This window comes from Dendrobium catenatum, unplaced genomic scaffold, assembly GCF_001605985.2.
Source record: "Dendrobium catenatum unplaced genomic scaffold, ASM160598v2 fragScaff_scaffold_1482, whole genome shotgun sequence".
NCBI lineage: Eukaryota > Viridiplantae > Streptophyta > Magnoliopsida > Asparagales > Orchidaceae > Dendrobium > Dendrobium catenatum.
The window spans coordinates 998,971-1,023,921 of record NW_021319944.1 but is presented as its reverse complement, the minus strand read 5'-3'; the positions used below and the strand labels follow the sequence as shown (position 1 = coordinate 1,023,921).

General features: G+C 33.1%; 2 protein-coding genes across 2 annotated transcripts; both read left to right on the top strand.

The window, feature by feature from the left end:
* Positions 1–2,984: 2,984 nt before the first annotated feature.
* On the top strand, positions 2,985–3,809 carry LOC110102982 (protein MIZU-KUSSEI 1; the record flags this gene model as incomplete). Its single annotated transcript, XM_020831510.2, is given in 2 exon segments — positions 2,985–3,386; positions 3,495–3,809. Coding segments are annotated over 2 exon segments (600 nt in total), but the record flags the coding sequence as incomplete, so codon positions are not given.
* A 2,248-nt stretch (positions 3,810–6,057) lies between these two features.
* On the top strand, positions 6,058–23,933 carry LOC110102974 (phosphoglycerate mutase-like protein 4). Its single transcript, XM_020831501.2, has 6 exons — positions 6,058–6,335; positions 16,644–16,694; positions 16,774–16,884; positions 17,539–17,670; positions 19,147–19,222; positions 23,591–23,933. Exons 1-6 carry the CDS (start codon positions 6,234–6,236, stop codon positions 23,815–23,817), a joined length of 699 nt encoding a protein of 232 aa, XP_020687160.1. The 5' UTR covers positions 6,058–6,233; the 3' UTR covers positions 23,818–23,933.
* The last annotated feature ends 1,018 nt before the right edge of the window (positions 23,934–24,951 follow it).

Sequence of the window (24,951 nt, the reverse complement as noted above, 5' to 3'; positions counted from 1 at the left end):
TAGTATATTTTTTTAGAATTATAATTACAAATACATAACATACACATATTTAGAATTATAATTCTATATTTTAAAAATTATTTTTTTTATTTGAAACAAAATATTATTTAAATTTTCAATCTAATAATTGTTAGTTATTTTGAAATTAATATTACAGATAAAATAAATATATTTAAAAACTAATTAGAAATTAAAAAACATATTTAGAAATATATTTAAACCTTATACAAATAATCAGAATAATCACATAATATAAATTTTATTATCTTATTTTAAGATTTCATTTTATTGCAAGTTAACAGTAAAAAAATTACATTGTTTATATTCATAAAATAAGTTAAAGTTTTAAATCTGTTTATAATAGATATGAATTAATAACAATAATTTAAAGTTTTATATATGTTATAACAACAACAACGTGCCACATCGCTCGGGGTCCAGTGCATCCAGGTGGTGTGGCACGTCCGAATTTGCCTCCAGACGATACGGACACCGCACGCAATAATCTCTCCCTCAAGAGAGGGCCTCTCATGGCTAGCCAAGTCCACCCACCTCCTTGATATGTTCAAATGATCAGGATTAAAAATTTTACATAAATTATCATATTAACTTATTTTCCATCCTCAAAGAGTCAAAGTTGATCATTAACTTTATGCCCATCTTGCATTTGGCTTTCCAATAAACAGTCCTGTGACTAGAGACCCAATATTAATGTGACCTGCGACAATAGAACGTCACCTTCTTCCCCCAGTAAACAAAAGATGAAGGAAACAGCTCAATAATGTGTTAGGTTTCATTGCCTCAATACTGCAAATGGTGGCAAAGCAAGGAGCCCATGATGCCTACACCCATTCAATCATTAAAGCAACACATGCCATCCTATTCAATACCCCCAAACCCTCTCTCTCTCAAGAAATTATTCTGTGCAGAGACCGGACGCAGAGCGCTGTCCGGAGACCAACCAAATCGTGTCACGTCAGCAGTACTGAGCCGGGTACCGAGCACAGTGCAACGTGGCGCATTCTGATTGGTCTCCGGACGACCTTCTGCGTGAGAATAGTTAATCCTCTCTCTTATATATTCCCCAAGGCCCAAGTATTTTGCCTTCATAATAAAAATCCAACCATAAAAAGTGCCCTCCCCCACTTCATCTAGAAAACGAAAGGGAACCAAATTAAGATTCCAAAGAGCAATCCAATCCAACCACTTCAAGGGAAGTTTCTGAAAGGATGGATATATCATTCTATCATGTTATTGAATATCTTAGAGATATATGTGTGCATGATTTTTTGTATTTTGGTATAGTGGATGATTTATTCTTGTCCTTAAGAATCACGGCATCATATAGATCGACATCATAAGCACTTCAATTATTTCATTTTTTTGGGAATATTTATACTTTCTATTTTTGCCATCATAATTTTTTTGAAGATGTCTATTAAAAACAATAACTTTTTTCCTTCAAATAATCATTATTTTTTTAATATTTTTACTTCCATAAAAATAAATAAAAATTACCTCAAATAAAAAAAAATCTTTTTTGTAATATTGAATAATAAAATTCTCATATCTATTATATTATGATAGATTTGATTATAAAAAATATTCCCATCATATTTTTTTTTTAAATAATAATAAATTTGAAATTGAAATTCTTGTTTGATTCTTATTTTCTTTTTCTATTTTCTTGAACACTTTTAAATTATTTAAAATATTAGGAGGATTTATTTACATGATATACATATTTATATATCAATATTTAAAAATTTGTATTTATTTATATATTATATATATGTAAATCATATTAAAATACTTGAATAAAATTTGTATTTTAGTTTAAATAGATTAATATTAATGATATTTTAAATATTTAAAGTATTATATATATAAATTAAAAAATGAATATTAGATATGTAAATATGTAAATACCTTAAAAATTTATGTGATAGATATATATGAAAATCTAAAAAAAAATAATTTGCATGCAAACAAATTTTTGCTATCATTTTTATAAGCACATTGGACGCCTTATTAACTATATCATTCTTCTACATGCAACACTCATAAATATTTTTGTGTTGACACAATACAACAAAAGCATAGCGCATAAACAATAGCCTTACACTTCTTTCGGTTATAATTATATTATATTGTAATAAATTACTAAAATCAAACATCCAAAATGTCCTTTGTATAGATGCGTCACTCTATTGATTTATTATTTATGATTGTTATTTCATGAAAATGATGTTATAATTATTTGACCGATGATTGTATGCATCATCATATAAATTAAGATATTATTTATTGATTTACCCTTGACGTCCTATCAAAAATCGTCTTGATCAGTTAGATAGACACTACAGTCCTGAAACATTTGTCACACGCTGACTACAATCTTTGAACTGTAGTCGCTCTATTAAGGTCCTTGAACTACCGTTGCTCGATTGTTATCTTTCAACCTCTATCATTGGGTGACTAGGGTTTACAATCATTATAACCAAATTATAATATTCGGGTCACTACCGCCTAACTACTCTCTATAGGCCACATTCGTCGGAAAATCATTTTAATTGAACCAGACATTACTGGTTTTCACTTTTCTAGGATTTCAAGTAAAAATTGTACTGTCTATTATAATTATTGCATTCTCTTTTATCTTTGTGTGCTGGAACTTCATGAAAATTTAAGACATTAAACTCAATATTTTTCTATTGCTTCCCATATGCAGCAATTAACCCTTAAAAGCCCATGAATTATTTAATATATTACTAGAACATTTGAAATCATAAATATATCACTATAATATATTAACATTTATAATGATGTACATTATTTTAGCATGTATTGAACATAACATAACTCCACCACCAATGCCATCCTTAGCTGAAACCCCATCCCTCTTCTCCCTCCTTCGTCACTCCGGCGACGAAAACCACAACAAGCATACTCCGTCAAAGTCCTTCCGCTCTACCGCCTCTGGCGGCGGCGGCGGCGGCATCTTTCGAATGTTCAAACTCCTCCCCGCTCTCTCCTCCGGCTGCAAGATGGTAGCTCTCCTCAACCGCTCCTCAAGCAAAAACAACTTCCTTGCCGACCACGCCACCACCATAACCCTCTTCGGCCACCGAAAGGGAAGAGTCACCCTCGCCATCCACGACGACACTCGATCTCCTCCCATTTTCCTCATAGAACTTCCCATCCTTACAAGCTCTTTTCACAAGGAAATGGCTTCTGGAGTCGTTAAGCTTGCTTTGGAGAGCGAGACGAGGACGCAGAGGAAAAAGCTCATGGAAGAATATGTTTGGGCTGTTTTCTGCAACGGCCGTAAGTCTGGATACTCGATTCGGAGAAAGCATTCCCAGGCTTCCGATGACGAACAACAGGTGATTCAACTTAACAATCAAAAAGAAAAACTTCCATCAAAGTTTAAATTTTTATGACTGAATATCTGAAAATTCTGTATTTTTTTTTATTTTTTTGTTCTGCGGCAGGTAATGCAGTTGCTGCGCGGCGTTTCAATGGGGGCCGGAGTGGTGCCGTGCGAGGTTGGGCTGGACGGGGAGATGACGTACATGCGGGCCAGGTTTGAGAGGGTGGTGGGGTCCAAGGATTCGGTTGCCTTGTACATGATTAACCCGGATGGGACGGGCGGGCCGGAGTTGAGTGTGTTTCTGGTCCGGGTCAAATAATATAAAAAGAAATTTTGAAAATATTTGTATTATTAGTCGATATTAATGCATTCACATGATGTAATTTTATGATAAAGATAGATGAATAATACTAATTAGGCGTGTTCTTTTTGGTGATTTTGATTTGGATTCTTTTATATTTTTATTTATTTATTAGCTTAGTTTGGGGCGGCTTTCTTACTGTTAAAGCGATTTTTAGTATATTAAATTTTATTTTAAGAAACGGTAAAAAAATCAATCAAAATGAAGTCGATAACTTTTTTGCTGCTTCTTAAAGCAGTTTTTTAGTATAAAAATTAAATTTTTTATACTACTAAAAAAATGTTTTAAGAAGCAACAAAAAAATCATCCCAAATGAAATCTTAGTCTACATTAATTTAATTAAGATTTTTTTATTAAAAATTATTTTAAAATAATAAAAAAGCTGTCCAAAAAGATGCTTTTGACAATCTATATATAATAGATTAGTAATGAAACAAAGATGAAGTCATTATTATTTATTTATGTTTTCCTTCATCATCAAATTTGTCAACTTTAAAATAAACATAGGCTAGCTCTTTATTAAGTGCTAGATAGACTAGCCTTTCATCATACTTGTTTATTACTGCTCGCGTTATCAATTTATGAATACTTCATTTGATCTAGCTATGAACTGTTATTGAAATAGTTTTTACATAATTTACATAAAAATGGGAGAATATTATTGAATGATATAAAAATCTCATTCACTAAGATTGCAAGATCATATTTTGCAATTATTTGTGTTATATAAATTAATTTCTATTATGATTTATGGTTTAATAAAATTTTATTCCATCTCCAACTTCACACAATATATATTCTTACTACTCTCTTTAAGTAAGAGTATAAATTTTATAAGATCCCTAAGGGCCATATTTATTGGAAGCATTAATCATTTATTATGTTTCCTAGTAAATGCCAACCAATTTGTTTGTTCTTTTTGTTCAGTTTCAAATAGTACAAATATATATACTTGCAATGCTTTTAGGGCATCTTCAATCGAATCCCATCACATGTGTATAACGTCGTTCGGTCGCTCCATATGAACGTCAAATATTTTGCTATTTGCTTGTGGGTGAACGCTAATATCAGCGTCGCATTGTTCACCTGTTATATGGTTTTTTTTTTTAATTCGAAAAAGTGGTTATTAATTTTAAAATTTTAAGTATGAGGAAGAATATAATTTGAATATATTCTTTTTGGTGTTCGAAAATAGAGTTCGGTTGAAGACAAATTATTGCATATTGGTGTATTACTGTATTTTGGAGTGAAAAATGAGTTTTTTTTGTTGGAGCTACCCTTAAGGGTATTATCATCTAAATATTAATTTTGAAAGATTTTTTTTTTATCAAATAACAAAACTAAAAATATATTAATCCAAATAGCTTCATTATAAGAGATATAACTAAAAAAAAACCATTTGTATGTACATGCTTTATATTGTAAAAAAAAAAAACCCCTCAAAAATATTTGTATTATGTTAAGTAACAGAGCCCTACATTGGGTGCCCATACCACCCACGTACTCACCCATACCCAATGGGCATGGGTGGGTATGGGTACGCTTATGACCTCGTGGGTGGGTACTCAACATCAGATGACAAATTAATTTACATTACTAATTACCATATGCATGCAGTATATTACAGTAATTCTTACTACGTAGTGCGTAACACTGAATCGCATTGTGACCTAGATAAATTTTGATATGTGGCTTGAAAATTTGCAGTTAAAGAAATGACAAAAAACTCAAGGCCATTAATCCATGGCGTACTGCATTCAAGAAGCGTGAAAAGTGGGTGGGCGTGAGTGGGTATGACATATCGAAAGTCACCATAGGTGGACAAAGCCCGCAAGTGCAGAGCGTGGGTACCCAATGGGTACCCAACCAGTACCCCGTGTAGAGCTCTGTTAAGTAATCAATTTATTTCTAAATATTATTTTTTTATTTGATATATATTGCGTAGCATGTTAAATTAATAATATTAAGACATGAATATTAAATAGTACAAATATCATATTAAATTTATTTTTTTCTCATAAAAATATTAAAATAAGAAATGAAGGCATATGAAATTTAATCTATAAATTATTAGGTTATAGCAAAAAAATCATCATATACCAAGAAATGAACATTAAAAAGATAGCATAGATAAACATAAACTAATATTTATTGATATTTACAGTAATAAATGATTCATTTTAAGAATTTTAGGCAGGAAAAAAGGGTGTAGATATATAAGATTTAGTGATTTATTAAAAAAAAAAGGGAAAATCGAGGATTTTTTTTTTTTTTACAAAATTAAAATCAATAAAGGGTTTGCGTGAATAAGCCGCAGCTATCAGGTTGCGATCGTGGAACGCCGAGGTTACTCTACACTTTGGGTGGGGCGCTCGTGGGTCACTGCGCAGGTCTGCAGCAAACATCCGTCTTTGGATCAAGCGATCAAAACAATTTGGCCTCACATCCTCTTCAAATCCCTCGTTCCAATCCATTGTACCTTCAATTCATTGCTGGAAGATGGCTGCCGCAGGCGATTGCAACGGATCAACTGCGAACTTCACAGAGGTCGTCCTTGTCCGTCACGGGGAGACATCGTGGAATGCATCTCGAATCCTACAGGTTTTTCCCTCTCAGCTGTTTTCCGCGAATCCATTTTCAGTTTCTTTGTTATTTGATTAGAAATGTTTGAAGAACAATGGAAAATGTAGTTCATGGGAAATATCCACGAAAAGGCAAACCAGAATTAAGAAAATAGTATGGATTTTTTTTTTGTCTGATGATTGCAATATGTTCTAGTTTTGGTTTGTGGGTTGAGTAGTTTTTCCGCTTCTTTGATTGACTTGGAACGTGGAAGGTTATTTTTTATGCACATGGTTCCTATTTGTTATTGCTTTACCTAAAATTCTGCTGGATTAATTGCTTGGGAAGAAAAACCGATGACTAATAATGGTGATAGCAATAATGTTTGTTTGACAAATTGGCTTTTCCTTTTTGAGGTTGTTTGGAAAAGAGAACTGTACTATGGATGAATTGTGCCAACATCGATGTTCGTTAAGGTGTCTCTCTCTACTATGGTGGTGGCGGACAGGCGATGGTGCTTAGTGGTGGATTCTGTTTTCCGAGAGGATTTTGTTTAGTTACTTTTAGAGATTATGGACAAGGTAGCTTATGACCACCCAGTGTAGTATGAGCTGGCCACCTGTTAGCACATGAAGCTTGGCTTCTTGACCTCAAAGATAGATGAGACTAGAGTGAGATCTTTTGAAGTATTTTCTTGCTATGCTATTCATGGGCCGTTACATTGTCTTATAAGTGATATGTAAATATGTGTTGGTGGTGAAAATGGTGATATCGGACTAAATCCCAATATAGGAGTGCTAGGATATAGGAATAATAGATTAGGATGAAATGATCTAACTCTTGAGGTAGAGCTTTATGTTAATTTCAAATAGGTCATCCTTTAATGGTTGTGGACTTAATAATACTGCTAAAAAGTGAATTACAAATATCATGGAATTAGAAATATATTTAGTTAGTGAATTACTTTCAAAATGAAAATTGAAGTTGAACTAATAGCCATATATACTTAAAAAGTGAATTACAAAATCAGAGAAATAGGGTAAAACTTAATTAAAAAGAGTTGCAACCTTTAGATGATTTTTATTCTTTGGCTTTTGTTTTTCAAACTAGTTATGAAATTATATGTTTAAGGTTACCTCTGAAAATTTATGATCCATTAAGATAATGATCAAAAAGAAATTTAGTTTAGTAATTGCCCAATTGAATTTACTCTTCTCTAATTATAATTAATGAATTAGCTAAAATTGCAAATCAAGTAGGCAGCAAACACGTACACCAAATATTTAGTTGATTAAGATTAATAATACTGCTAGAAATTTCATTATATTGCTTTATAGTATTCTATTTTTTTATAATTCCAACATTAATATATGTGTTGTGTCATATATAATATTTTTGATGCAGTCTTGTAGATATTATGAAAAATGAAATTAATCTACTAAATGATTTGAATAGATTCTGAAAGATGATTTCGGTGGTTCTCCTCACGCATGGTCATGTCCATAATAAATATGTATATGAAGTTTGAGACTATATTGGTCTGATATACTTTTCTAGTATCTAGTAAGAAAAAGAAATTGAAAACAAAAGATCTTTACATGCATGCTGAGTAAAAACACAAGATTATGAAGGCCACACCATATCTTAAAAAAAATATAAATTGCATAAATTTATTATGAATCTTGTCTCATATTGAATAATTTATTTCTTCATCGAGGCTTCAATATATTCAATTATTTTATATTGATAATGATTATAAAATATATTTATTGTACTGAAAAGCAATAGTGATAAGCTTAATGCTTATGCATAGGACTTAATACATTACATGAACCATAATATAAGGCCCAAAATAAAATTCATTACATAGACCCAACAACATAAGAGTTTAACAAAAGAAAAATACAACCAAAATGTCCTAAGAAAAGAGATATAACTCTATGACCACAACTATGCCAATGATAGATGAGATGCCTCATATAAAAAGACAATACCAGCAAGTGATCGATCCATTCTTATTAGATTCACCCCCAAATCCCAAAATAACAACTATTATTATGATCTTATCACAAAAAAAATGATTTACAATAGGATAACCAAAAAATAAAACATAAGCTAATGAACTTTGAGCCAAAAAAAAAAAAAAAATCTAAAAATGTAAGTTAGTTCTTAGCAGATTAGAATTAGATGTGTATCATCCTCTTTAGTTAGCAAACAATAATATAGTATATTGCATCTAATAGTATTTAAATTAATCCCTATATATAAACAATCCATTGTCAAAGTCAAAACATCGACGACTTTATCTAAATGATATAAAAAATTCAAACAACTGGGTATAAGGATATTGAACAAGGCTACTCTCATTAAATCTTGATTACATTTTTTTACATGTTTACTTAGATGATATTACTAGTGGAGGCCACAACTAGAATTGAAATTGACAAATCCTACTTAAATAATATCGAACTTCAATATTACTTTGACAAATATTGACAAATATGCAAAGGCAATTATACCTTTTTTAAGAGGAAAAGGTACAACATATAAATTAAGCAGTTTAACGATAGAATAATTTTGTTATAATAAAAGAGTATATGCATTTATGTGCATTTATTTGAAAAATAATTGTATAAAAATACAAGTAAAATGTAATAGAAATTAGGAGAAAAGTATGTCTAAAAAAATAAATAAGAAAATAAAAATGACATTTGAAAGAGTTTTATGCTCAACTAGTTGGCTTATGATTCCAAATTAATCTCATCTTTCATTTATTTCTATTATAATATTTTTGGAGAAGTCTATATATACTATCATACTTTGTGTATAATTAAATAATAAAATTCAAAATAGTTTTTCTACTTTTCTGCATGGTATTGGAGTGAGATTATGGATTTTTTCTTTCAACCATTGTTCTCTTTTATTCTTTTTAGGTTTCTTCTTTCTCTTCATTATGTCTATTTTTTTTTACGTCCCTTTCAAAAAGTCAACCATCAAGAATAATGAAAGTAAGACTAAGTGAGAACTCTAGAGGCTACACATCTCATATTGATTGAATGAGGGAAACTATGTAAAGTGGTCCAAATTGTGAAGACCTTTTTGAAAAGAAAAGGAAATATAATCACATTGTGGATACTTCTTCAAAGTCGAATGACCTAAAAATTTGTACTTTGAGATAAAGCGAATTCCATGAACATAACATAGTTATGGAATACCATGATGTATGTGGGTCTCTGAAAGGATTCTGCTCATGGGGTTCGAATGCAAATAGTACGACCACACTATCCCGTAGGATAAAATAATCGTAGGCCTTTACACTCGACACAAGCAGGCCGATGGAAGAGCAGATGAAGTTATACATACGATTAGTCGTGGATGATAACGAATTTCACATACCAACCTCGATGGATAATAATATATATAACCCAAAAGTCACGAGATTTCCCCCATTCGATATATCAGCTCGAATGAGGTTTATTTGATTGTGGGGATCGGTTTCCTACGGGCGCAAGCACCCGTAGTTAATTAAATCCTAGGCCTTGACCTAGAAAAACTCTCGATTAAGAACGATGTATTATTCACTTCTTAATTTGGTGCACATAAAAAGTTTCAAAGTTCTATTCCAAAGAGTCTCTTCTATTTATCTTTAATGATAATTAGACCTTTTTGAATGGATAAAGATATGATTAAAATTTTGAGTGTAGAAGATCAAAGATTGGATTACTATCCTAAGAGAAATGACAGACTCAAAACACACCAGAAGTGAAAAGACGCACTGAGGGTGTACAATTTGGGCTTATGCTTGCCTGGAGTGAGCTATCAGCTAACATCCTAAACACAATCAATCGCCATACATGTATACAAGATAGGGGGTTCTATCCTAAGAAATCAAGAATGTGTAGTTCAAAAGGTTTCAATCAAAGACTCTACAATATGCAAAAGAATGTACCTAGCGCCATATATGATGCATGAAACAGATATGAAATATTCCTAGGTCTACTGATGTAATGCATGCATATGAATAAGGTGCACTGTGAAAAAAAAGTGTGTAAAAATGCATGCATGACATCCAGAGTACAGAAAAAATAAATAAACACACCAGATACCCTCCAGGAAAGGTATATATATCACATCATAATAGAAAAATCATCCTAACTGTGCCCAGTTCGTGTGGAAAAATAACGATGCCCATGGCACAATAGGTGGTATACTCTACAGGCCTAAATGATCCTAGTGGTCTCTAGGGCTCACAGAAGGTAGGGGGGGTATCATACCCAAAACCAGAAAAAGGCCAAAATTCTAGCAATGCTCATTTCGTGTGGGAAAACAACGATGCCCAATGGCACAAATGGGTGACCTACTCTACAGGCCTAAATGACCCTAATGGTCTCTAGGGCTCACAGAAGGGGGGCAAGCTTTGACCTATAGGGCCAAAGCTTCGTTAGTGCACTAACATATGGCTGACTACCTAAACATGCTAGAATAGCTATTAGCAATATGTGTGTGATGTGTAGCAATTCCGATATATAGTTAAAAGAATTTGTTTTACAAGTTGCAGAGATTATACCTGACTGTGGCGCAGCTACTTAAAAGCTCCTAAGCAAATGATTTTAGCTCGTGGCGCGGCCACTTAAAAAAAAAACTCTTAAGCAAATGGTCCCAATGTACCTCGCAAGATAAATGAAAGAAAAATACACAAATGAGCGTAGATGTCATTCAGAAAAGAAATGCAGGTAGATAAAAATATAACAAACAAATAATTCATTATTAGCATTTATAAAACATATGCATGTATCATAAAACATAAATTATTCATCAAAGTTTTCCAACACAAGATATAAAGAGAAATTATACATGGGTCACATGACAGTCCACTAACATAGCATGTGCATCTATGCATGAGATGCATAGAAACTTGCCACTACATAATAGGTGGGAAGAATAATCCCAAGGTATATTGAAACTCATTAATATAAGTAAAGGAGATTACATATGAAACATGTTATAAAAGAAGCATGTGAAAATTCATTAACATGAAACATAGAAGAAAACTATATGTGGGTCATGTGAGGATTTAATAACATAAGTAATAATTCTTGCATTACATAATTACAAAACATGCAGTGCATTTTCCAATGAACTCATAAAGTTTCCTTGATGTTGAATGTGCACCTAATCATTAAAGTTCAATTCCATAACATGAGCATCTCATGCATATCATCTTAATAAATTGAAGTGGTGTACCAAGTGATGTCTAATGCTAACACAATGAACAATAATCAATTGTATAATTTTGCTAAGTCTAAGACAACTACCCTTTGCAAGATATTCTTATGGAGTGTCCTCTACCATAATTAATATGCAAATTCTCCAGTAAATGTATCAACGTGGTAAAAAAAAATTTAGAGAATCTATATATGGGTTCGACAAAGAATTTATATGATTAATGCAAATACGTCATGCATATTCAAGCATGTGAAACTGTGAATACAAAGAATAAGACAAGATATAATCGAATCAAATGAAAAGTTTTAGCATTATATAATACATCACAATGATATTCCTGAGAAGTTCTCAAAATTTTTTTATTCACAATCAAGACATTCGACCTTGCCAAATTCTTCCAAGAGGACATATATGCAATTTATTGGATGGAGCATCAATATTCACTTCCAACCTATGTCAATATTTATTGTATATGTGTATTCCATCATTAAGGATTTACTTATTGATTGGTGACTTTCATCAAACATACTTCTAACATACATGCATTCTCTCAAGACATGGCTTGCTCAAATCAGAATTGCTATAAAGCAACCAAAGATTCATAACAATCAAACATGCCACACAAGATTTCTTTTCCTTGTTATTCATCCTACTTGCAATCCAACGTCCAATATTCATTTTACTTTCATTTCTCGATGCATCAATTCATCATATGAAGTTTCAACATGCTCAAACAATCGTGAATCTTCCCTAATGGCATTTTTTGAATTAAATGATCTAATCCGAGGCTTCCTTAGACTAATCAATAATGAAACAATATCAAACTTTATAAACTCTTTATATATAATATATATAAGGTTAACAAATTTAGTGAATCCGTAGTGTATATATTTTATCATAAATATATAATACAAACAAGATCTTAACATCATTTTATTGTGGCATTTCATCAAACAGTTAGTATACATTGTCTCAAATAATGAGGAAGATAAAATATGACTTAGGCTTAATATCATACACGAAGAGGAAGAGGAAAGCATTGCAACTATTATCTAATAGAACTTGATCCACCTTTTTTTTTGTATAATTTTCTCTGTAGATCAATAGAGAAATGCCATGGATATAGCTCAGTTATTGCCTGCTATTGGTTAAATTGCTGAATTCACAAATAAACTTAAAGGGGAGGAAGAACCTTAGTCACTGCACAATGTCACATATTTTATAAACTTGAAATATGAAAATTAGGACAAAATAAATAAATAAATACCCAAGCCCACATCAAAACTAAAATAGGCTCATACTTTTTTTATCATTTGTATTTATGCAACAAACTTAAAGAAATATCTCCCAGCAAACTACTGAAGGTATTATGTAGAGAGAACACAAATCAGGTTACATAATTAGGTGTATGCAAACATAAATCACAACAATAAAAATAAATTCCTCTACTCCAGATGTCAAAATGCTCTTCGCTTACAAAACCTCATTCATTTCCCCACCATGATTATGCTAATTCCAGCGAGCTTATTAAAGACATTTAATAATAATTGCTTGATATATATGTACTATTTCATATGATTACAAATATGAGCAGAACAAGACAGGATAGACTCATAAAAAAAAAACATTGATGTAAACGACAATGTTCATTGAATCTTCCTTGACAGTAATACAACTCTCTTTTTTTTTTTATATCAACTCAGACCATCTTATAAATGAATTCAATATGTATGTACATATTTTTATAGGACTTTATATAGAACAATACCATTAGACAACTGACCTGGAATGAAGAAAACTTGCTCCAGCAAGTCAAATACATATGCTCTCTTGCCTCAAGCTTTAGCTCTCGATTGTCTTAGCATCTGTTCTTCGTCGGTGGCGATTGAGGTGGCTGGACCAGCGAGTGAGCGATAGGGAGAGGTTCGAGATCGGCGTCGGACGGAGCTGATGGACAGGGTATGGTGGCCGGCCCTAGTCATCTCCCTTTTACTTACGGCTAAATGATGAAGGAAACCTGGAGCTCAGTGACGAATTCTGGCCGGTCGAAACTCAACTGGTTGTCGGTGGGAGTCGCAAGTGGATAGTGGACTGGGGTGGGCTGCTATTTGTCGGCCTGGGACACACGAACGTGGAGGAGAGGTCCAGCTTTTGCTGCTCCCTGGAGCTTGAGAACAAGAGGAGAGCGCAAGAGCTCTGTGTGAGAATGAGCGGCGTGAGAATGAGGGAATTTTCGAGATCTCCTCTTCAAAACCTGAAAATGGAACTATATATCCTGAAGAGGCCTCTTGGAAACCCTTCATCAAAGGGTCCAGATTTAATTTTCTTAAAAAAAAAAATCCTTTATCAGATGACTATAACCGTGTTTGCCAACCCAACTGTTGGATGTAAAATTATTGGATTTAGAGAGATAAAAAGATAAAGTTGAAATTATTTTGCATACAAACTATAAGATAGATATTAATAAATATTATGTATATATTTATATATGTATATATTTAGCTTACATTAATCATGTACATATAATTTTATGTTTTAAATTTCAATCTAAATTTATTTTATTTTGAAATAATCAAGAAGTTATATGTATATTTTTAATCTAAATATAGTTTATTATATTTACTTAATTTCAAATTTACTAGAAATATATATATTATCTTATCTTATTTATTATTATTTTTTAAAATATATTTAAATAACAATATTAATAACGATAATCTCACTTCTCTGACATGCATCAAACGGCGTCTGATTCGAGCGCGAATGGGCCCGTTTGATTTGTCTCGATGAGTCAAATGCACTCGTGCGATCCGCTTCACAAAATAAGGTTCCGGTCAAAAGATGTTGCGCATGGAACGAACATGCACGATAAAGGCCCAAACCCGTGAAATCACATCGAATCGTCATCGACCCGACCACTTGCATTTTAAATCATGATAAGAGAACGACATGTGATCGAAAAGTAGTAAATCTTAAGGCCGACGACGAGCCGAAATAACATATGCAAGATGACCCTTCATCGACACTTCGGTGCAACATACAAGCAAATGAATCGATCTACGATATATAAAAGTAACAAGATTGTGCAAGTGACCGATGCCAAAAAAGGAGGTCAACAATGTATAAAATCAATGGGTAATCTATATTCCTCTCTACAACAAAAGAATGTTGGGACTTCGTCAAACAAACGTACTAAAAATGAAGAATGTTGCTGTCATATAAGATCAAAACTAAGATTTTATTAACCAAGCAATGTAACCTTCATGTTATTGAGTATTTTAATGCATTGAACGTTTGTTGGCTTGAATTTAATTATCAACAAGATCTCAAGATGTTATGATGCAATTTTGAGATAATTTTAAAAGAGTTTGTATAAGAGAATGGTGTTTCAGTTCTTCAGATGACTCGATGCTTAACGTAAAAATTTGTGTCCAAATCTGAAGCAGAGAAAACCTATTATCATTAAATGAGGTTCTTCTCTCATATGAACTAATGAAGGAAAGATAATAATGCTCGACGTTTTGATCTCCGAAATATTTACCATAACAACCAAACCTCAATGCAAGGGATTTACCGCTATAGTCTCTTTCTCTAAATAAGAAAAAAAAAACTTCTTCAAGGGTAATCTATGGTGCAACTTTTGCAAGAAAGAAAAATTCATAACAAGCCCTCAAGCTATGGTGGAAATAAAGAAGATTATTAAAAAGTGCTGACCTATTTTGTGGAATAAGAAGGGCTCAATTCAAAAAAAAAAAGAAGACAAACTCAGAAACTTTATTTTAATTATTAGTCATTCCAAAATAAATTTAGCTTTTCCCCATTTCTTTTTGCCCTCCCTTGTGTATTCCATTTTCTTTCACCTTCTCCATTTTAATGATTTGTCATTCTAACCTACTCATACTATTCATTGATATGGACATAACATATTCTAGGTGCACTTATGCAATATTTGTTAATCAAGATTATCGGTTGACTAACGTTTTCAACGATGGGGTTTCGTGTTGCAGTTGTGAGGAATACCACTCTTCAAGGCATATGTTGGAAGGTACATGTGTTAGATGCAAATAGGCAGCACTACTTATCAATGAAAAAATAAAAAAATGAAGGCATACGAAGATAAGTTCTTTAATCTAACTGAAGGGAGAAACACAAGGTTAAACGATCATGTTTTTTTTTTTCTCTTGTGATGTCCATTCAATAACATTGCAGTCGCGTTGAGTTTCAAATCTTGGTTGAGAATAGTGGAGGGTTGCATTTGGTAGTCTACAACTTACCTAAAACTTTTTGAACTATCATTGCTAGTAAAAGCAAAGCAAAAAATTAAGTTGATTGTTGCAAAGATTAGGATGTTTAGGTGGATAAGTGGTTTTACACTTCGAGATATAATGAGCAACGAATATTTACGTGAAAAGGTTGGAATAGCTCTAGTGTCTAATAAGATTAGAGGGAGTCGCCTTAGATGGTTTGGTCATATAAAGATCTGGCATTCTGATAACTTAGTTAGGAGAGTAGACATATTAGATTTAACCTATGTTAAGAAAGTTAGAGATAGGTTAGAAAATATTAGAAATGACAATTTTTTTTAGACTTAAATGAGAATTTGACTCTTAATAGGACTCAATCGATAAAAATGTTTCAGGTAGCCGACCCCACATAGTAGGATAAAAGTTTGATGTTATTGTTATTGTTGTTGTTGGGATATCCCTTAAATGAAGCAGCTGTACTGTATGGATATGGATGGTTATGAAAAGTGTCTATTTCTTCAGAGTCCCCATCCTTGTACATTATTTCTGAAGCCTCCTTATTGCTTTTAGTTTTTTCTACTTTGTCTTTGATTTTTGAACGCATTCTCCTGAGCTTACCAGTCTGCTACTTATACAATAAATTTTTGAAAAAGTTATTATTTTTTAATGTTAGCGTTTAAAATCTTTACTGATTGATTTGATGAGCTGAGTATTTAAACTGTCCACCAAGTCTATCATGGTAAATTTCTGGTGCACCATGCAAATAGGTAGCGTCTAAATTCCCAAGTGCAGCTTGGAACTTCTTATCCTTTATTACTAATGTGAACTTGGTTTTCCCTTTCCCTTCATAACTTGGTTTTTCTTGCTGTTAGTTTAGGGACACATTGATTCAGAACTTAATGACATTGGAAGGCAGCAAGCAGTTGCGGTAAGGTAAGATAATCTGCATGCTATTACAATTCGTGATTTTGATGTGATATTGCATGCCCTGTTTGATCTTTTTTAAGGTGGCGTCTCATCTGTCCAAGCAAGAGGATTTTGTTGCCATTTATTCATCTGACTTGCAGCGAGCTGCTGAGACTGCTGGTATAATAGCAAGCAGATGTAATCTACCTGAGGTATGCTTGATTCACTTTTTGTTTAGACCTGATTGGTGTTTGCAAGTGTCCTCTTATTTTCAATAAAAAATACACAATCGTTGTTGAAATAACCACTTTCTTAATTTCCCTTTACATGGCATGTGAACCCTTAGTCTATTATTCAAAATACACAATCGTGCTTTATTCTTGTTGTGGAGGTATCAGGTAGCATATGTTTTCTAATCTTAATCAGATCAACTGTTCCAAGACAAAAAAATAAGCAGCCAGATTACTAGGAATTTGAAATAATGGAAGTTGTCATCATAATCATTCTCATTGGATTTATCACAACAATATGGGTTGAATCCTCCTCTCCCATTCATTTGTTAAGTGCTACATAAGATGTTCACCTTTATTTTGTGCAAGTTATTCTGCACAAGCTCCTATTCATTTTATCTTGGTTCTTCCATGTTTCACTCTATATCCGTTCACATTTATTCTATCGACTTGCATTATTAGTTCATCTTCTAACCTCCGTTGTACATGCTGATATCAGCATAAGAACATTGAAACGGTATATGTACAGCAACTTCTCATATTGAGATTAGAATCTTCATCTGAATCCGGATTGTTGGAATATATCTAATGAGGATAATTTTGTTTTTTTAGCACCATCTTTGATTCTTGTTTCAGGCAATACTGGATCCATCTTTGAGGGAGAGACATCTTGGGGATCTTCAGGGTTTGACAATGCGGGATGCACAGAAACAGAAGCCAATTGCTTACAAGCATTTCTTGTCTGCTAAAAGAGATCAAGAACTTCCTGTAATTTGCTAAACTTGAGTTCAAATTTTGGAACTGACTAGTTTAAAAAGCTTTCAATTCTTACATTGTGTGGACATTCCTATTTGCAATAAAGAACAGCTAAGTGGTAATTGGATATTGCTATGGGAAGGTTGTGGAGTTTTCACAGTGAACTTGCAAATATTTGTTTGGTTTCATGGAACATTGATCACTTCAATTATTATTATTTTTTAAAGACCTTTGATTCCCATTACTAGGCCTTAGGCCGTCAAAATTACTGCAACAATTACTATTGCATGTAAGAATACAGGTTACAAACAGAGTGACCATGTTTGCTCTTCAGCAACAACATAACTAGAGGATACTGATAGGAAGTGAATACAATTTCCTTGAAATCAACGAGTGGCAATAAGAATGAAGAAGAACACACCAAAAATATTTTTATTGCAAGATATATGAAAGAAAATAGCAAGATACAGTTGAATCTTCAATTGGAGAGGACGATTCAGCTCTCCCAAATCCCAAGCCAACTGCTAGAGCCCTCACAATCTAAGAAATTATAATTTCAGTAAACTCAAAACATAATATGAAATCACCCCATAGTTAACCTTAAATAGGCTCCCCTAATTCCCTTCCAAATCAGCCATCTTTCCCTAAATAATTCCCTCTCATATTTGAATTCAAATTAGATCTCTTTCCCTAATTAATTCCCTCTCGATTGTAATTAAAACTTTCCTAAACAATTCCCCCTTGATTCCTCCTTACATAATGAATATTAACTTCCATGGATTTTCCCTAAATGATTCCCTCTCATATTTGAAATTAAAATTAGATTTCTTTCCCTAATTAATTCCCTCACAATTATATTTAAAATTTTCCTAAACAACTCTCCCTCTCTCTTCTTGCTCGCCGCCCACCCTCATGGGGCCCACCGGATCAGACGCCGGGCCATCAGATACTTCATAGTTGGGGTTCGGTTTAGTTATATTTTGTTTTTATTTGGATAATACATACAGATAAAATCTCTAGTATAGCTGGTGCTTTGGATAAAAGACCGTGTATAACTTTAGGTTATATGTGAAGATTTTTCTGCTGGTACCTAAATTTGAAATATTTTGCTTCTTAGTTACTATATTGGAATTGGAATGCGATTATCCAGATATATTGGTTAGGCATATGCTTCAATTAAATGAAATTATTTCATGGACTTTTGCCCTGCCTTGGGATCGGCCATGATGGTTTTAGCTTATCTAAATTTATACTCTTAAGTAATGCTTGACATATTTTGTTTGTTTTAATATCCATTTGGACGTGTTTTTCTTTGTTGAGTGCTTTATTTTTTTTTATATTCTTTAATTAATATATGTTGACTATTAATTTTTTTATTATTGGTATGTCCTTTTGAGAACAAATTATGATATCTTATAAGAGATTGTGGTTTTAGCTGGTAAAGTTTGTGCTTTGTAAATGTCATACTTTTTCCTCGTTTTGATTCAGGGTGGTGGAGAAAGTCTTATTCAACTACATGAGAGATGCACATCTTTTTTGGAAAACTTGGCTAGGAAGCACGAAGGTATCACACCATTAAATGCAGTATTCTATGAATATTTGAAGTTTTATTTATCTTTGTGCCTATACTTTTTAGGTAATTTACTTGAAAGGTTGTTTCATCACGATATTTTCTAGTGTTGTTTTTGTGTAGCCTTCTCCAAAAGCAATATTAATTTAAATGCATTAAGAGCATGGAGAAACACGGGGTTTTCTTCTCCATATAAAATCTATAAGCTCACACGTTTGATTATCAATAATAATTGCATAGGTGAGGTGAATCGAGTTTCAAGAAATTGAGAAGTAACAATGAATATTCAAAAAATGAGTTGACTTATTTCATGAATCCTTTCTAAAACTTATCATATTATTGGACAATATGTTTTTTTGTAGGATAATTTGAAAACCTAGGAAGTTTTTGTTATGAAACTGCATGAGGGAGTATACTTGATATTACTATTGTGCATTTTTGGTTTGTCTATCTTATTTTCTCATATTATATATTATACTTATAATGTTTTTTTTTTCCTTTAAGTTCTCTTTGAACGTGTGATATCAATAATTATTAATCAATATTATTATAAGGTGACACCTAGGTGTGATAAATTTAGGCATGTTGGATTCATTATATAGAATAATAGAGGTAGTATGAGAATATAAGAGTTAAGACTAAATGATTAAAGTTTAGGGTTGCCTTTGGAATATTATATGAAGATAATATAATTGAGACTTAATTGTAAATTTTATAAAATCTCAACTATGCTGCCAATGTTACATTGATCTGAGTATTATGGACTAAAGAAGTCATTGTTATCTATGTTAAGAGTGATAAAAATTTGAATACTTAGATGAACATTTGATAAAACATGAAAGGATAAAATAAAGAATGATTATATTAGGAGAATGACTAGAGTGACATCTAATGAAGATGTGGTAATTAAAATAGGCTTAGGTGGTTTGGACATGTACGATGAAAGCTAAAAAATGAATCCATTAGAGAGTATATAAAATTAATGTCAAAAAATTAGGAAGGAGAAGTGGTAGAACTAAGGTTACATAATTATTCAAAATTATTCACAAAGAAGAGGTTCAACACATAAGACCATCACTCAGATAAAAATTATTATAAATCGATGATTCATAAAGCCTATCCAAATAGCTGGGATAAAGCTAATGATGATGATGATGATGTTTTGGGCCTTCTATGTGCCAATAGTGCAAGGTCATTGGTCACACTCTTCTAGCTTATCCTACTCGCAAGTGTCTCCACTGCTACAAAGTCAACCCTATACATCGCAATAATGAATGCCCCAAAGATCCCTCCTATTAGTCTTCTAGTTGTATACCACTTTTTGGAGAATTTTTAGGTCCCATACTTCATTTGGATTCAAGTTTCCTATTTTTTGTTGTTACTTCCTCCTTGACTATCTCTGATACTTCTCCATCCTCTATGGCTACTCTTTCTTTGATTTATTTGAGGCATTCTTTGACTGATTCAAATTCTTATATAGCACATATATTTTTCTTGTTGTGCGCACCATCTCAAGTGCTTTCATTTGGTATGTCAATTCTGCATGAAGTAATTGTATAACAAATGATGCATTTTTATTCTCTATTAAGAGTCCTTCCTTTGCTCTATCCATTGTAGATGACTCCACTTTATCCATCATTCATACAAGCCATGTCTCTAACTATAATATATTTCTCTCTCTTATACCTTTTTTTTTTTTTTTTTTAAAGGGTGCAACACGAGGACTTCTCTCTCTTATACCTATTTTCCACTTAAACCTACATTTAACCATATTTCTATTTGGCAATTATATGAGCTAGGGTATGATATATTATTTTCTCACTTTGGTTTCTATATGCAGGATCATCGAATGGGGTAGATTTTTAGTGCAAGGCATAGGGATTGTGGCATCTTTGCATTTTTCAGTTCCGATGTGCCATCATTTGTTCCTACTGCAATATATGTTGCCGCCATCAATTCTATCTCATTTAGACTTTGTTTGGGACTGCTTTTTTATTGCTTCTTAAAGCCGCTTTCTAGTACAAAAATTAAATTTTTTATATTAAAAAGTCGCTTTAAGAAGCAATAAGAAAGTCTTCCCAAACGAAATCTTAGTCTATAATTATTATCTTGATCATGTTTCTTTTGGTTCCCTTCACAGGCTTCTTTCTTGGGGTCACTCGAAGATTGCCCATAATTTTTTTTTTCAATAGTTATTCATGTGTTATTGCTCCTTTTGATCTTGTTTACTCATATATTTGAAGTAATGTGGTTCACTCTAACATGGGAGGCTTCCAATAATTTTTTTTTTCATTTTTATTGATGATTACTCTTGTACTTGGTTATATTTGTTTTAAAATTTCTCTGAACTTAAGCAAATTTATTTCAAATTTGTAGTCATAATTAACACATTTTTCCTGTTCATATTCTTGACATTTTTCATGTCTTGCTTCTTTCATATTCTTTTACTGAACATATCTTGGGAGTAGTTTTTCTTACAATTGTTTATACTATCAATTGGATTGCCTCTCCTATAACTGCATATGTACTATCTTATGAATATTTTTATAGTAAGATCCCTGAATACTCTATTTCTCGGGTTTTTGGTTGTGCTTATTTTATTTTTTTAAACCCATAAGCGAAATAAAGTTCTAGCCAAAATTGATTGCACTTTCTTCGTGACAAGATTATTAATTTTACTATTTTTCTTCAGTTTTTTTTTTGTCTTTTTTTTTTCAGAAGACCAACTTGTCAATTTCTTTATCAAATCTCATTCTTCAAACCATTATCGTGAGCTGTATACCAAATCCAAGTTGCCACTCGCCCTCTCGCCTTCCTCCTATCAAACTAGAAAATCATTGCCCTCTTCACCAATGCCATCCTTAGCTGAAACCCCATCTCTCCTATCCCTTCTTCGTCACTCCGGTGACAAAAACCACAACCACCACAACAACACTGGCGGATGCAGTGTGGGGGCCCTGGGGGCATGGGCCCCCACTGACTTTGGTATGAACATCAAATTAATATTATTTATGATGTTTTAAATATAGGATAAATCAATTATTTTCTTATCTTTTTCCTCCCTTTAGCAATCCTTCATGTAGGGAAGCTGGAGAACCGAACCGATGCAGGCTCTCAAGTTCAGTTCGAGCTTCTTCTTGGACAAGATTTGGGCTCGATTAATTTCAAGCTCGTCGAGCCTCTTCAATTCACAAAATACATTTATTTGATTAAAATCGTCCGTGCAGACAGCTTGTTCGCACATCCAGTCCACGAATACTCACCCAACCCATCCGAAGACTCAAGGTGGCATCGTCCAACAAATGGTTGAATATGCATTTGTTTATATATAAGAAAACTCATTTGCTCCACACGGTGTGGGACTAAACCCCACAGTTTTTTTTCCTTTTTTATTTTCCTGTGGCCACAAAGGAGATTAGCTGGAGAATAAAATCTCAAAAATAAAGAGAGAGAGAGAGAGAGAGAAGCGGGCATGAGGGAGTTAAAAAAATTAAAAAGGCATAATCGAGCTTCTTAACAAACATATTCACGAGCTCTAAACGATGTTGTTCACGAACATCAGGTTGTTCAAGATTATTTATTTAGTTGTCGAGTATTAAGGCATATCGAGTTTCTTAATGATAAGAATTTTTTAATTACTTTAATGATTTGTTCTCCCACGGAAAAAAAATCCTGGCTTCGCCCCTGTCTGTCAAAGTCCTTCCGCTCTGGTGGCGGCGGCGGCATCTTTCGAATGTTCAAACTCCTCCCCGCTCTCTCCTCCGGCTGCAAGATGGTAGCTCTCCTCAACCGCTCCGCCAGCATAACCAATTTCCTCGCCGACCACGCCACCACCATAACCCTCTTCGGCCACCGAAAGGGAAGAGTCACCCTCGCCATCCACGACGACACTCGATCTCCTCCCATTTTCCGCATAGAACTTCCCATCCTTTCAAGCTCTTTTCACAAGGAAATGGCTTATGGAGTCGTTAAGCTTACTCTGGAGAGCGTGACGAGGAGGCAAAATTGATCTCGAGCTCGAGCTAATTAAGGGTTAAACGAGCCAGGTTTGATAAGGCAGATAATCGACTCGTTTACACCCCTAGTCATATTCCAAGCTTTTTTTAAATTTGTAGGGTTGTACTCTCATATATACAAATATTCTCATATTGTAACAGCAATCTCTCAATATTTTTCGATACTCTCTTTATGAAGTAATGTTTTTTAATTGTATTTTACTTATTTTGCTCTCTTCGGCCTGTATGTAAGCCTTGTATATGCTCGTATGCTTATATGGAAATACAAATTATCTCTCAATTTTTTTCTTTTCTAGCTCTTTAATTTCAAATGTGTGAATCATTTGGCTGGTTGTTATTATTTCAGGTGAGAGAATCATAGTGGTAACTCATGGCGGGCTCCTGAGAGAGCTTTACAGGAGAGCTTGCCCAATGGAGCCACTGAATGGCAAGATCATGAACACAGCAGTTAGTGTGATCCATATTCATGAAAATGGCCAAAACTGGACCATTAAAAAGTGGGGAGATGTGAGCCACCTTGAAGAGGTTGGAGCCAAGGAGGATGCCTTTGGTGGTGACAAAACCTCTGGTTAGACTACCTGCTAGCAAAATTATGTTTTCTTATTCTACTTGTGAAGAACATTGAACTAGCTGATCAAATACTATTATATTTGAAATATCTGGGACGTTTGGAGGTGTTCATGTTTCAATGTTTGCATGCCTTGTGATTCTAATGCAACATAATTCCAAATGTTAGGGCGTCTCCAGCCAAACTCCAAACGATTGTAAGGCGTAGCTGATTTGCTCCATTCGAACGGCAAAAAAATTACTAATCAGTGCAGGGTGAACAGTCGACGCCAATATTGGCGTTGCAATGTTCACCTACGCAATTTTTCTGTCTCAACCAGTTTTGCCGAAGAAACGCGCGAAAGAAGAGAAAGTCCGTTACCTTCGCTGAAGCGCACAAAATGGAGTTCAGTTAGAAATGAATCACAACATTTTTAAGTTTCACTGTATTTTGGAGTGAAAAATGAGATTTTTGGTTGGAGATGCCCTTATTGCTTATGCTGGAAAGTTCCTACATATTTGGGATAGATAGAGATCTTTGTAGAATTAATTTTTAAAACTGTTATGAGTTTTAAAATTTATTTTGAATGTTATATTTTTTTTAAGAAATTAATTCTCTTACAGGTATCAAATTCTAATAAATAGGCTTCATTTAGGACAATTTTTTAATTAATTTCTGAAGTATTTTTTTAGTATAAAATCTTTAGTTTAAAAAATATATATACTAAAAATTATTTTAAGAAGCATTAAGAAAACTATCCAAAAGAAGCTTAAATGGTATCAAATAGCTTACTAATCAATAATAAGAAGGATGGTCTTATTAATCTATGAGATTATATAGCTATGCATCCAATTCAAATTTTCATTATAAGGTATGATTTACTTTGAGCGAACATTCATCGAGCTCCCACAATTAATAACAAAATTAAACCTTTCTCCGAAGTCTCACATGTGTGAAAGATGCGGGTACACAACAAAGCTTCTTCAATAGATGTAGAAATGGAACTTTTATTCTATCCACTGAACAGAGGAAGGTTCGGTTTTACACAAAAAAGCGCATGTACTGAGTTTTTTCAAAAAACTCGGTACACCTTGGTACATGCGCTTTTTTGTGTACCCGCATCTTTCATGACCATCATCTGCTCAAATTCCTTGAGGCGC

Excerpts from the sequence above, each read along its gene's own strand:
- LOC110102974 (XM_020831501.2), top strand. The coding sequence starts at position 6,234 with ATGGCTGCCGCAGGCGATTGCAACGGATCAACTGCGAACTTCACAGAG. Across the intron at positions 16,695-16,773 it reads GAAGGCAGCAAGCAGTTGCG|GTGGCGTCTCATCTGTCCAA; the intron begins GTAAGGTAAGAT and ends ATCTTTTTTAAG. Across the intron at positions 17,671-19,146 it reads AAAGAGATCAAGAACTTCCT|GGTGGTGGAGAAAGTCTTAT; the intron begins GTAATTTGCTAA and ends GTTTTGATTCAG.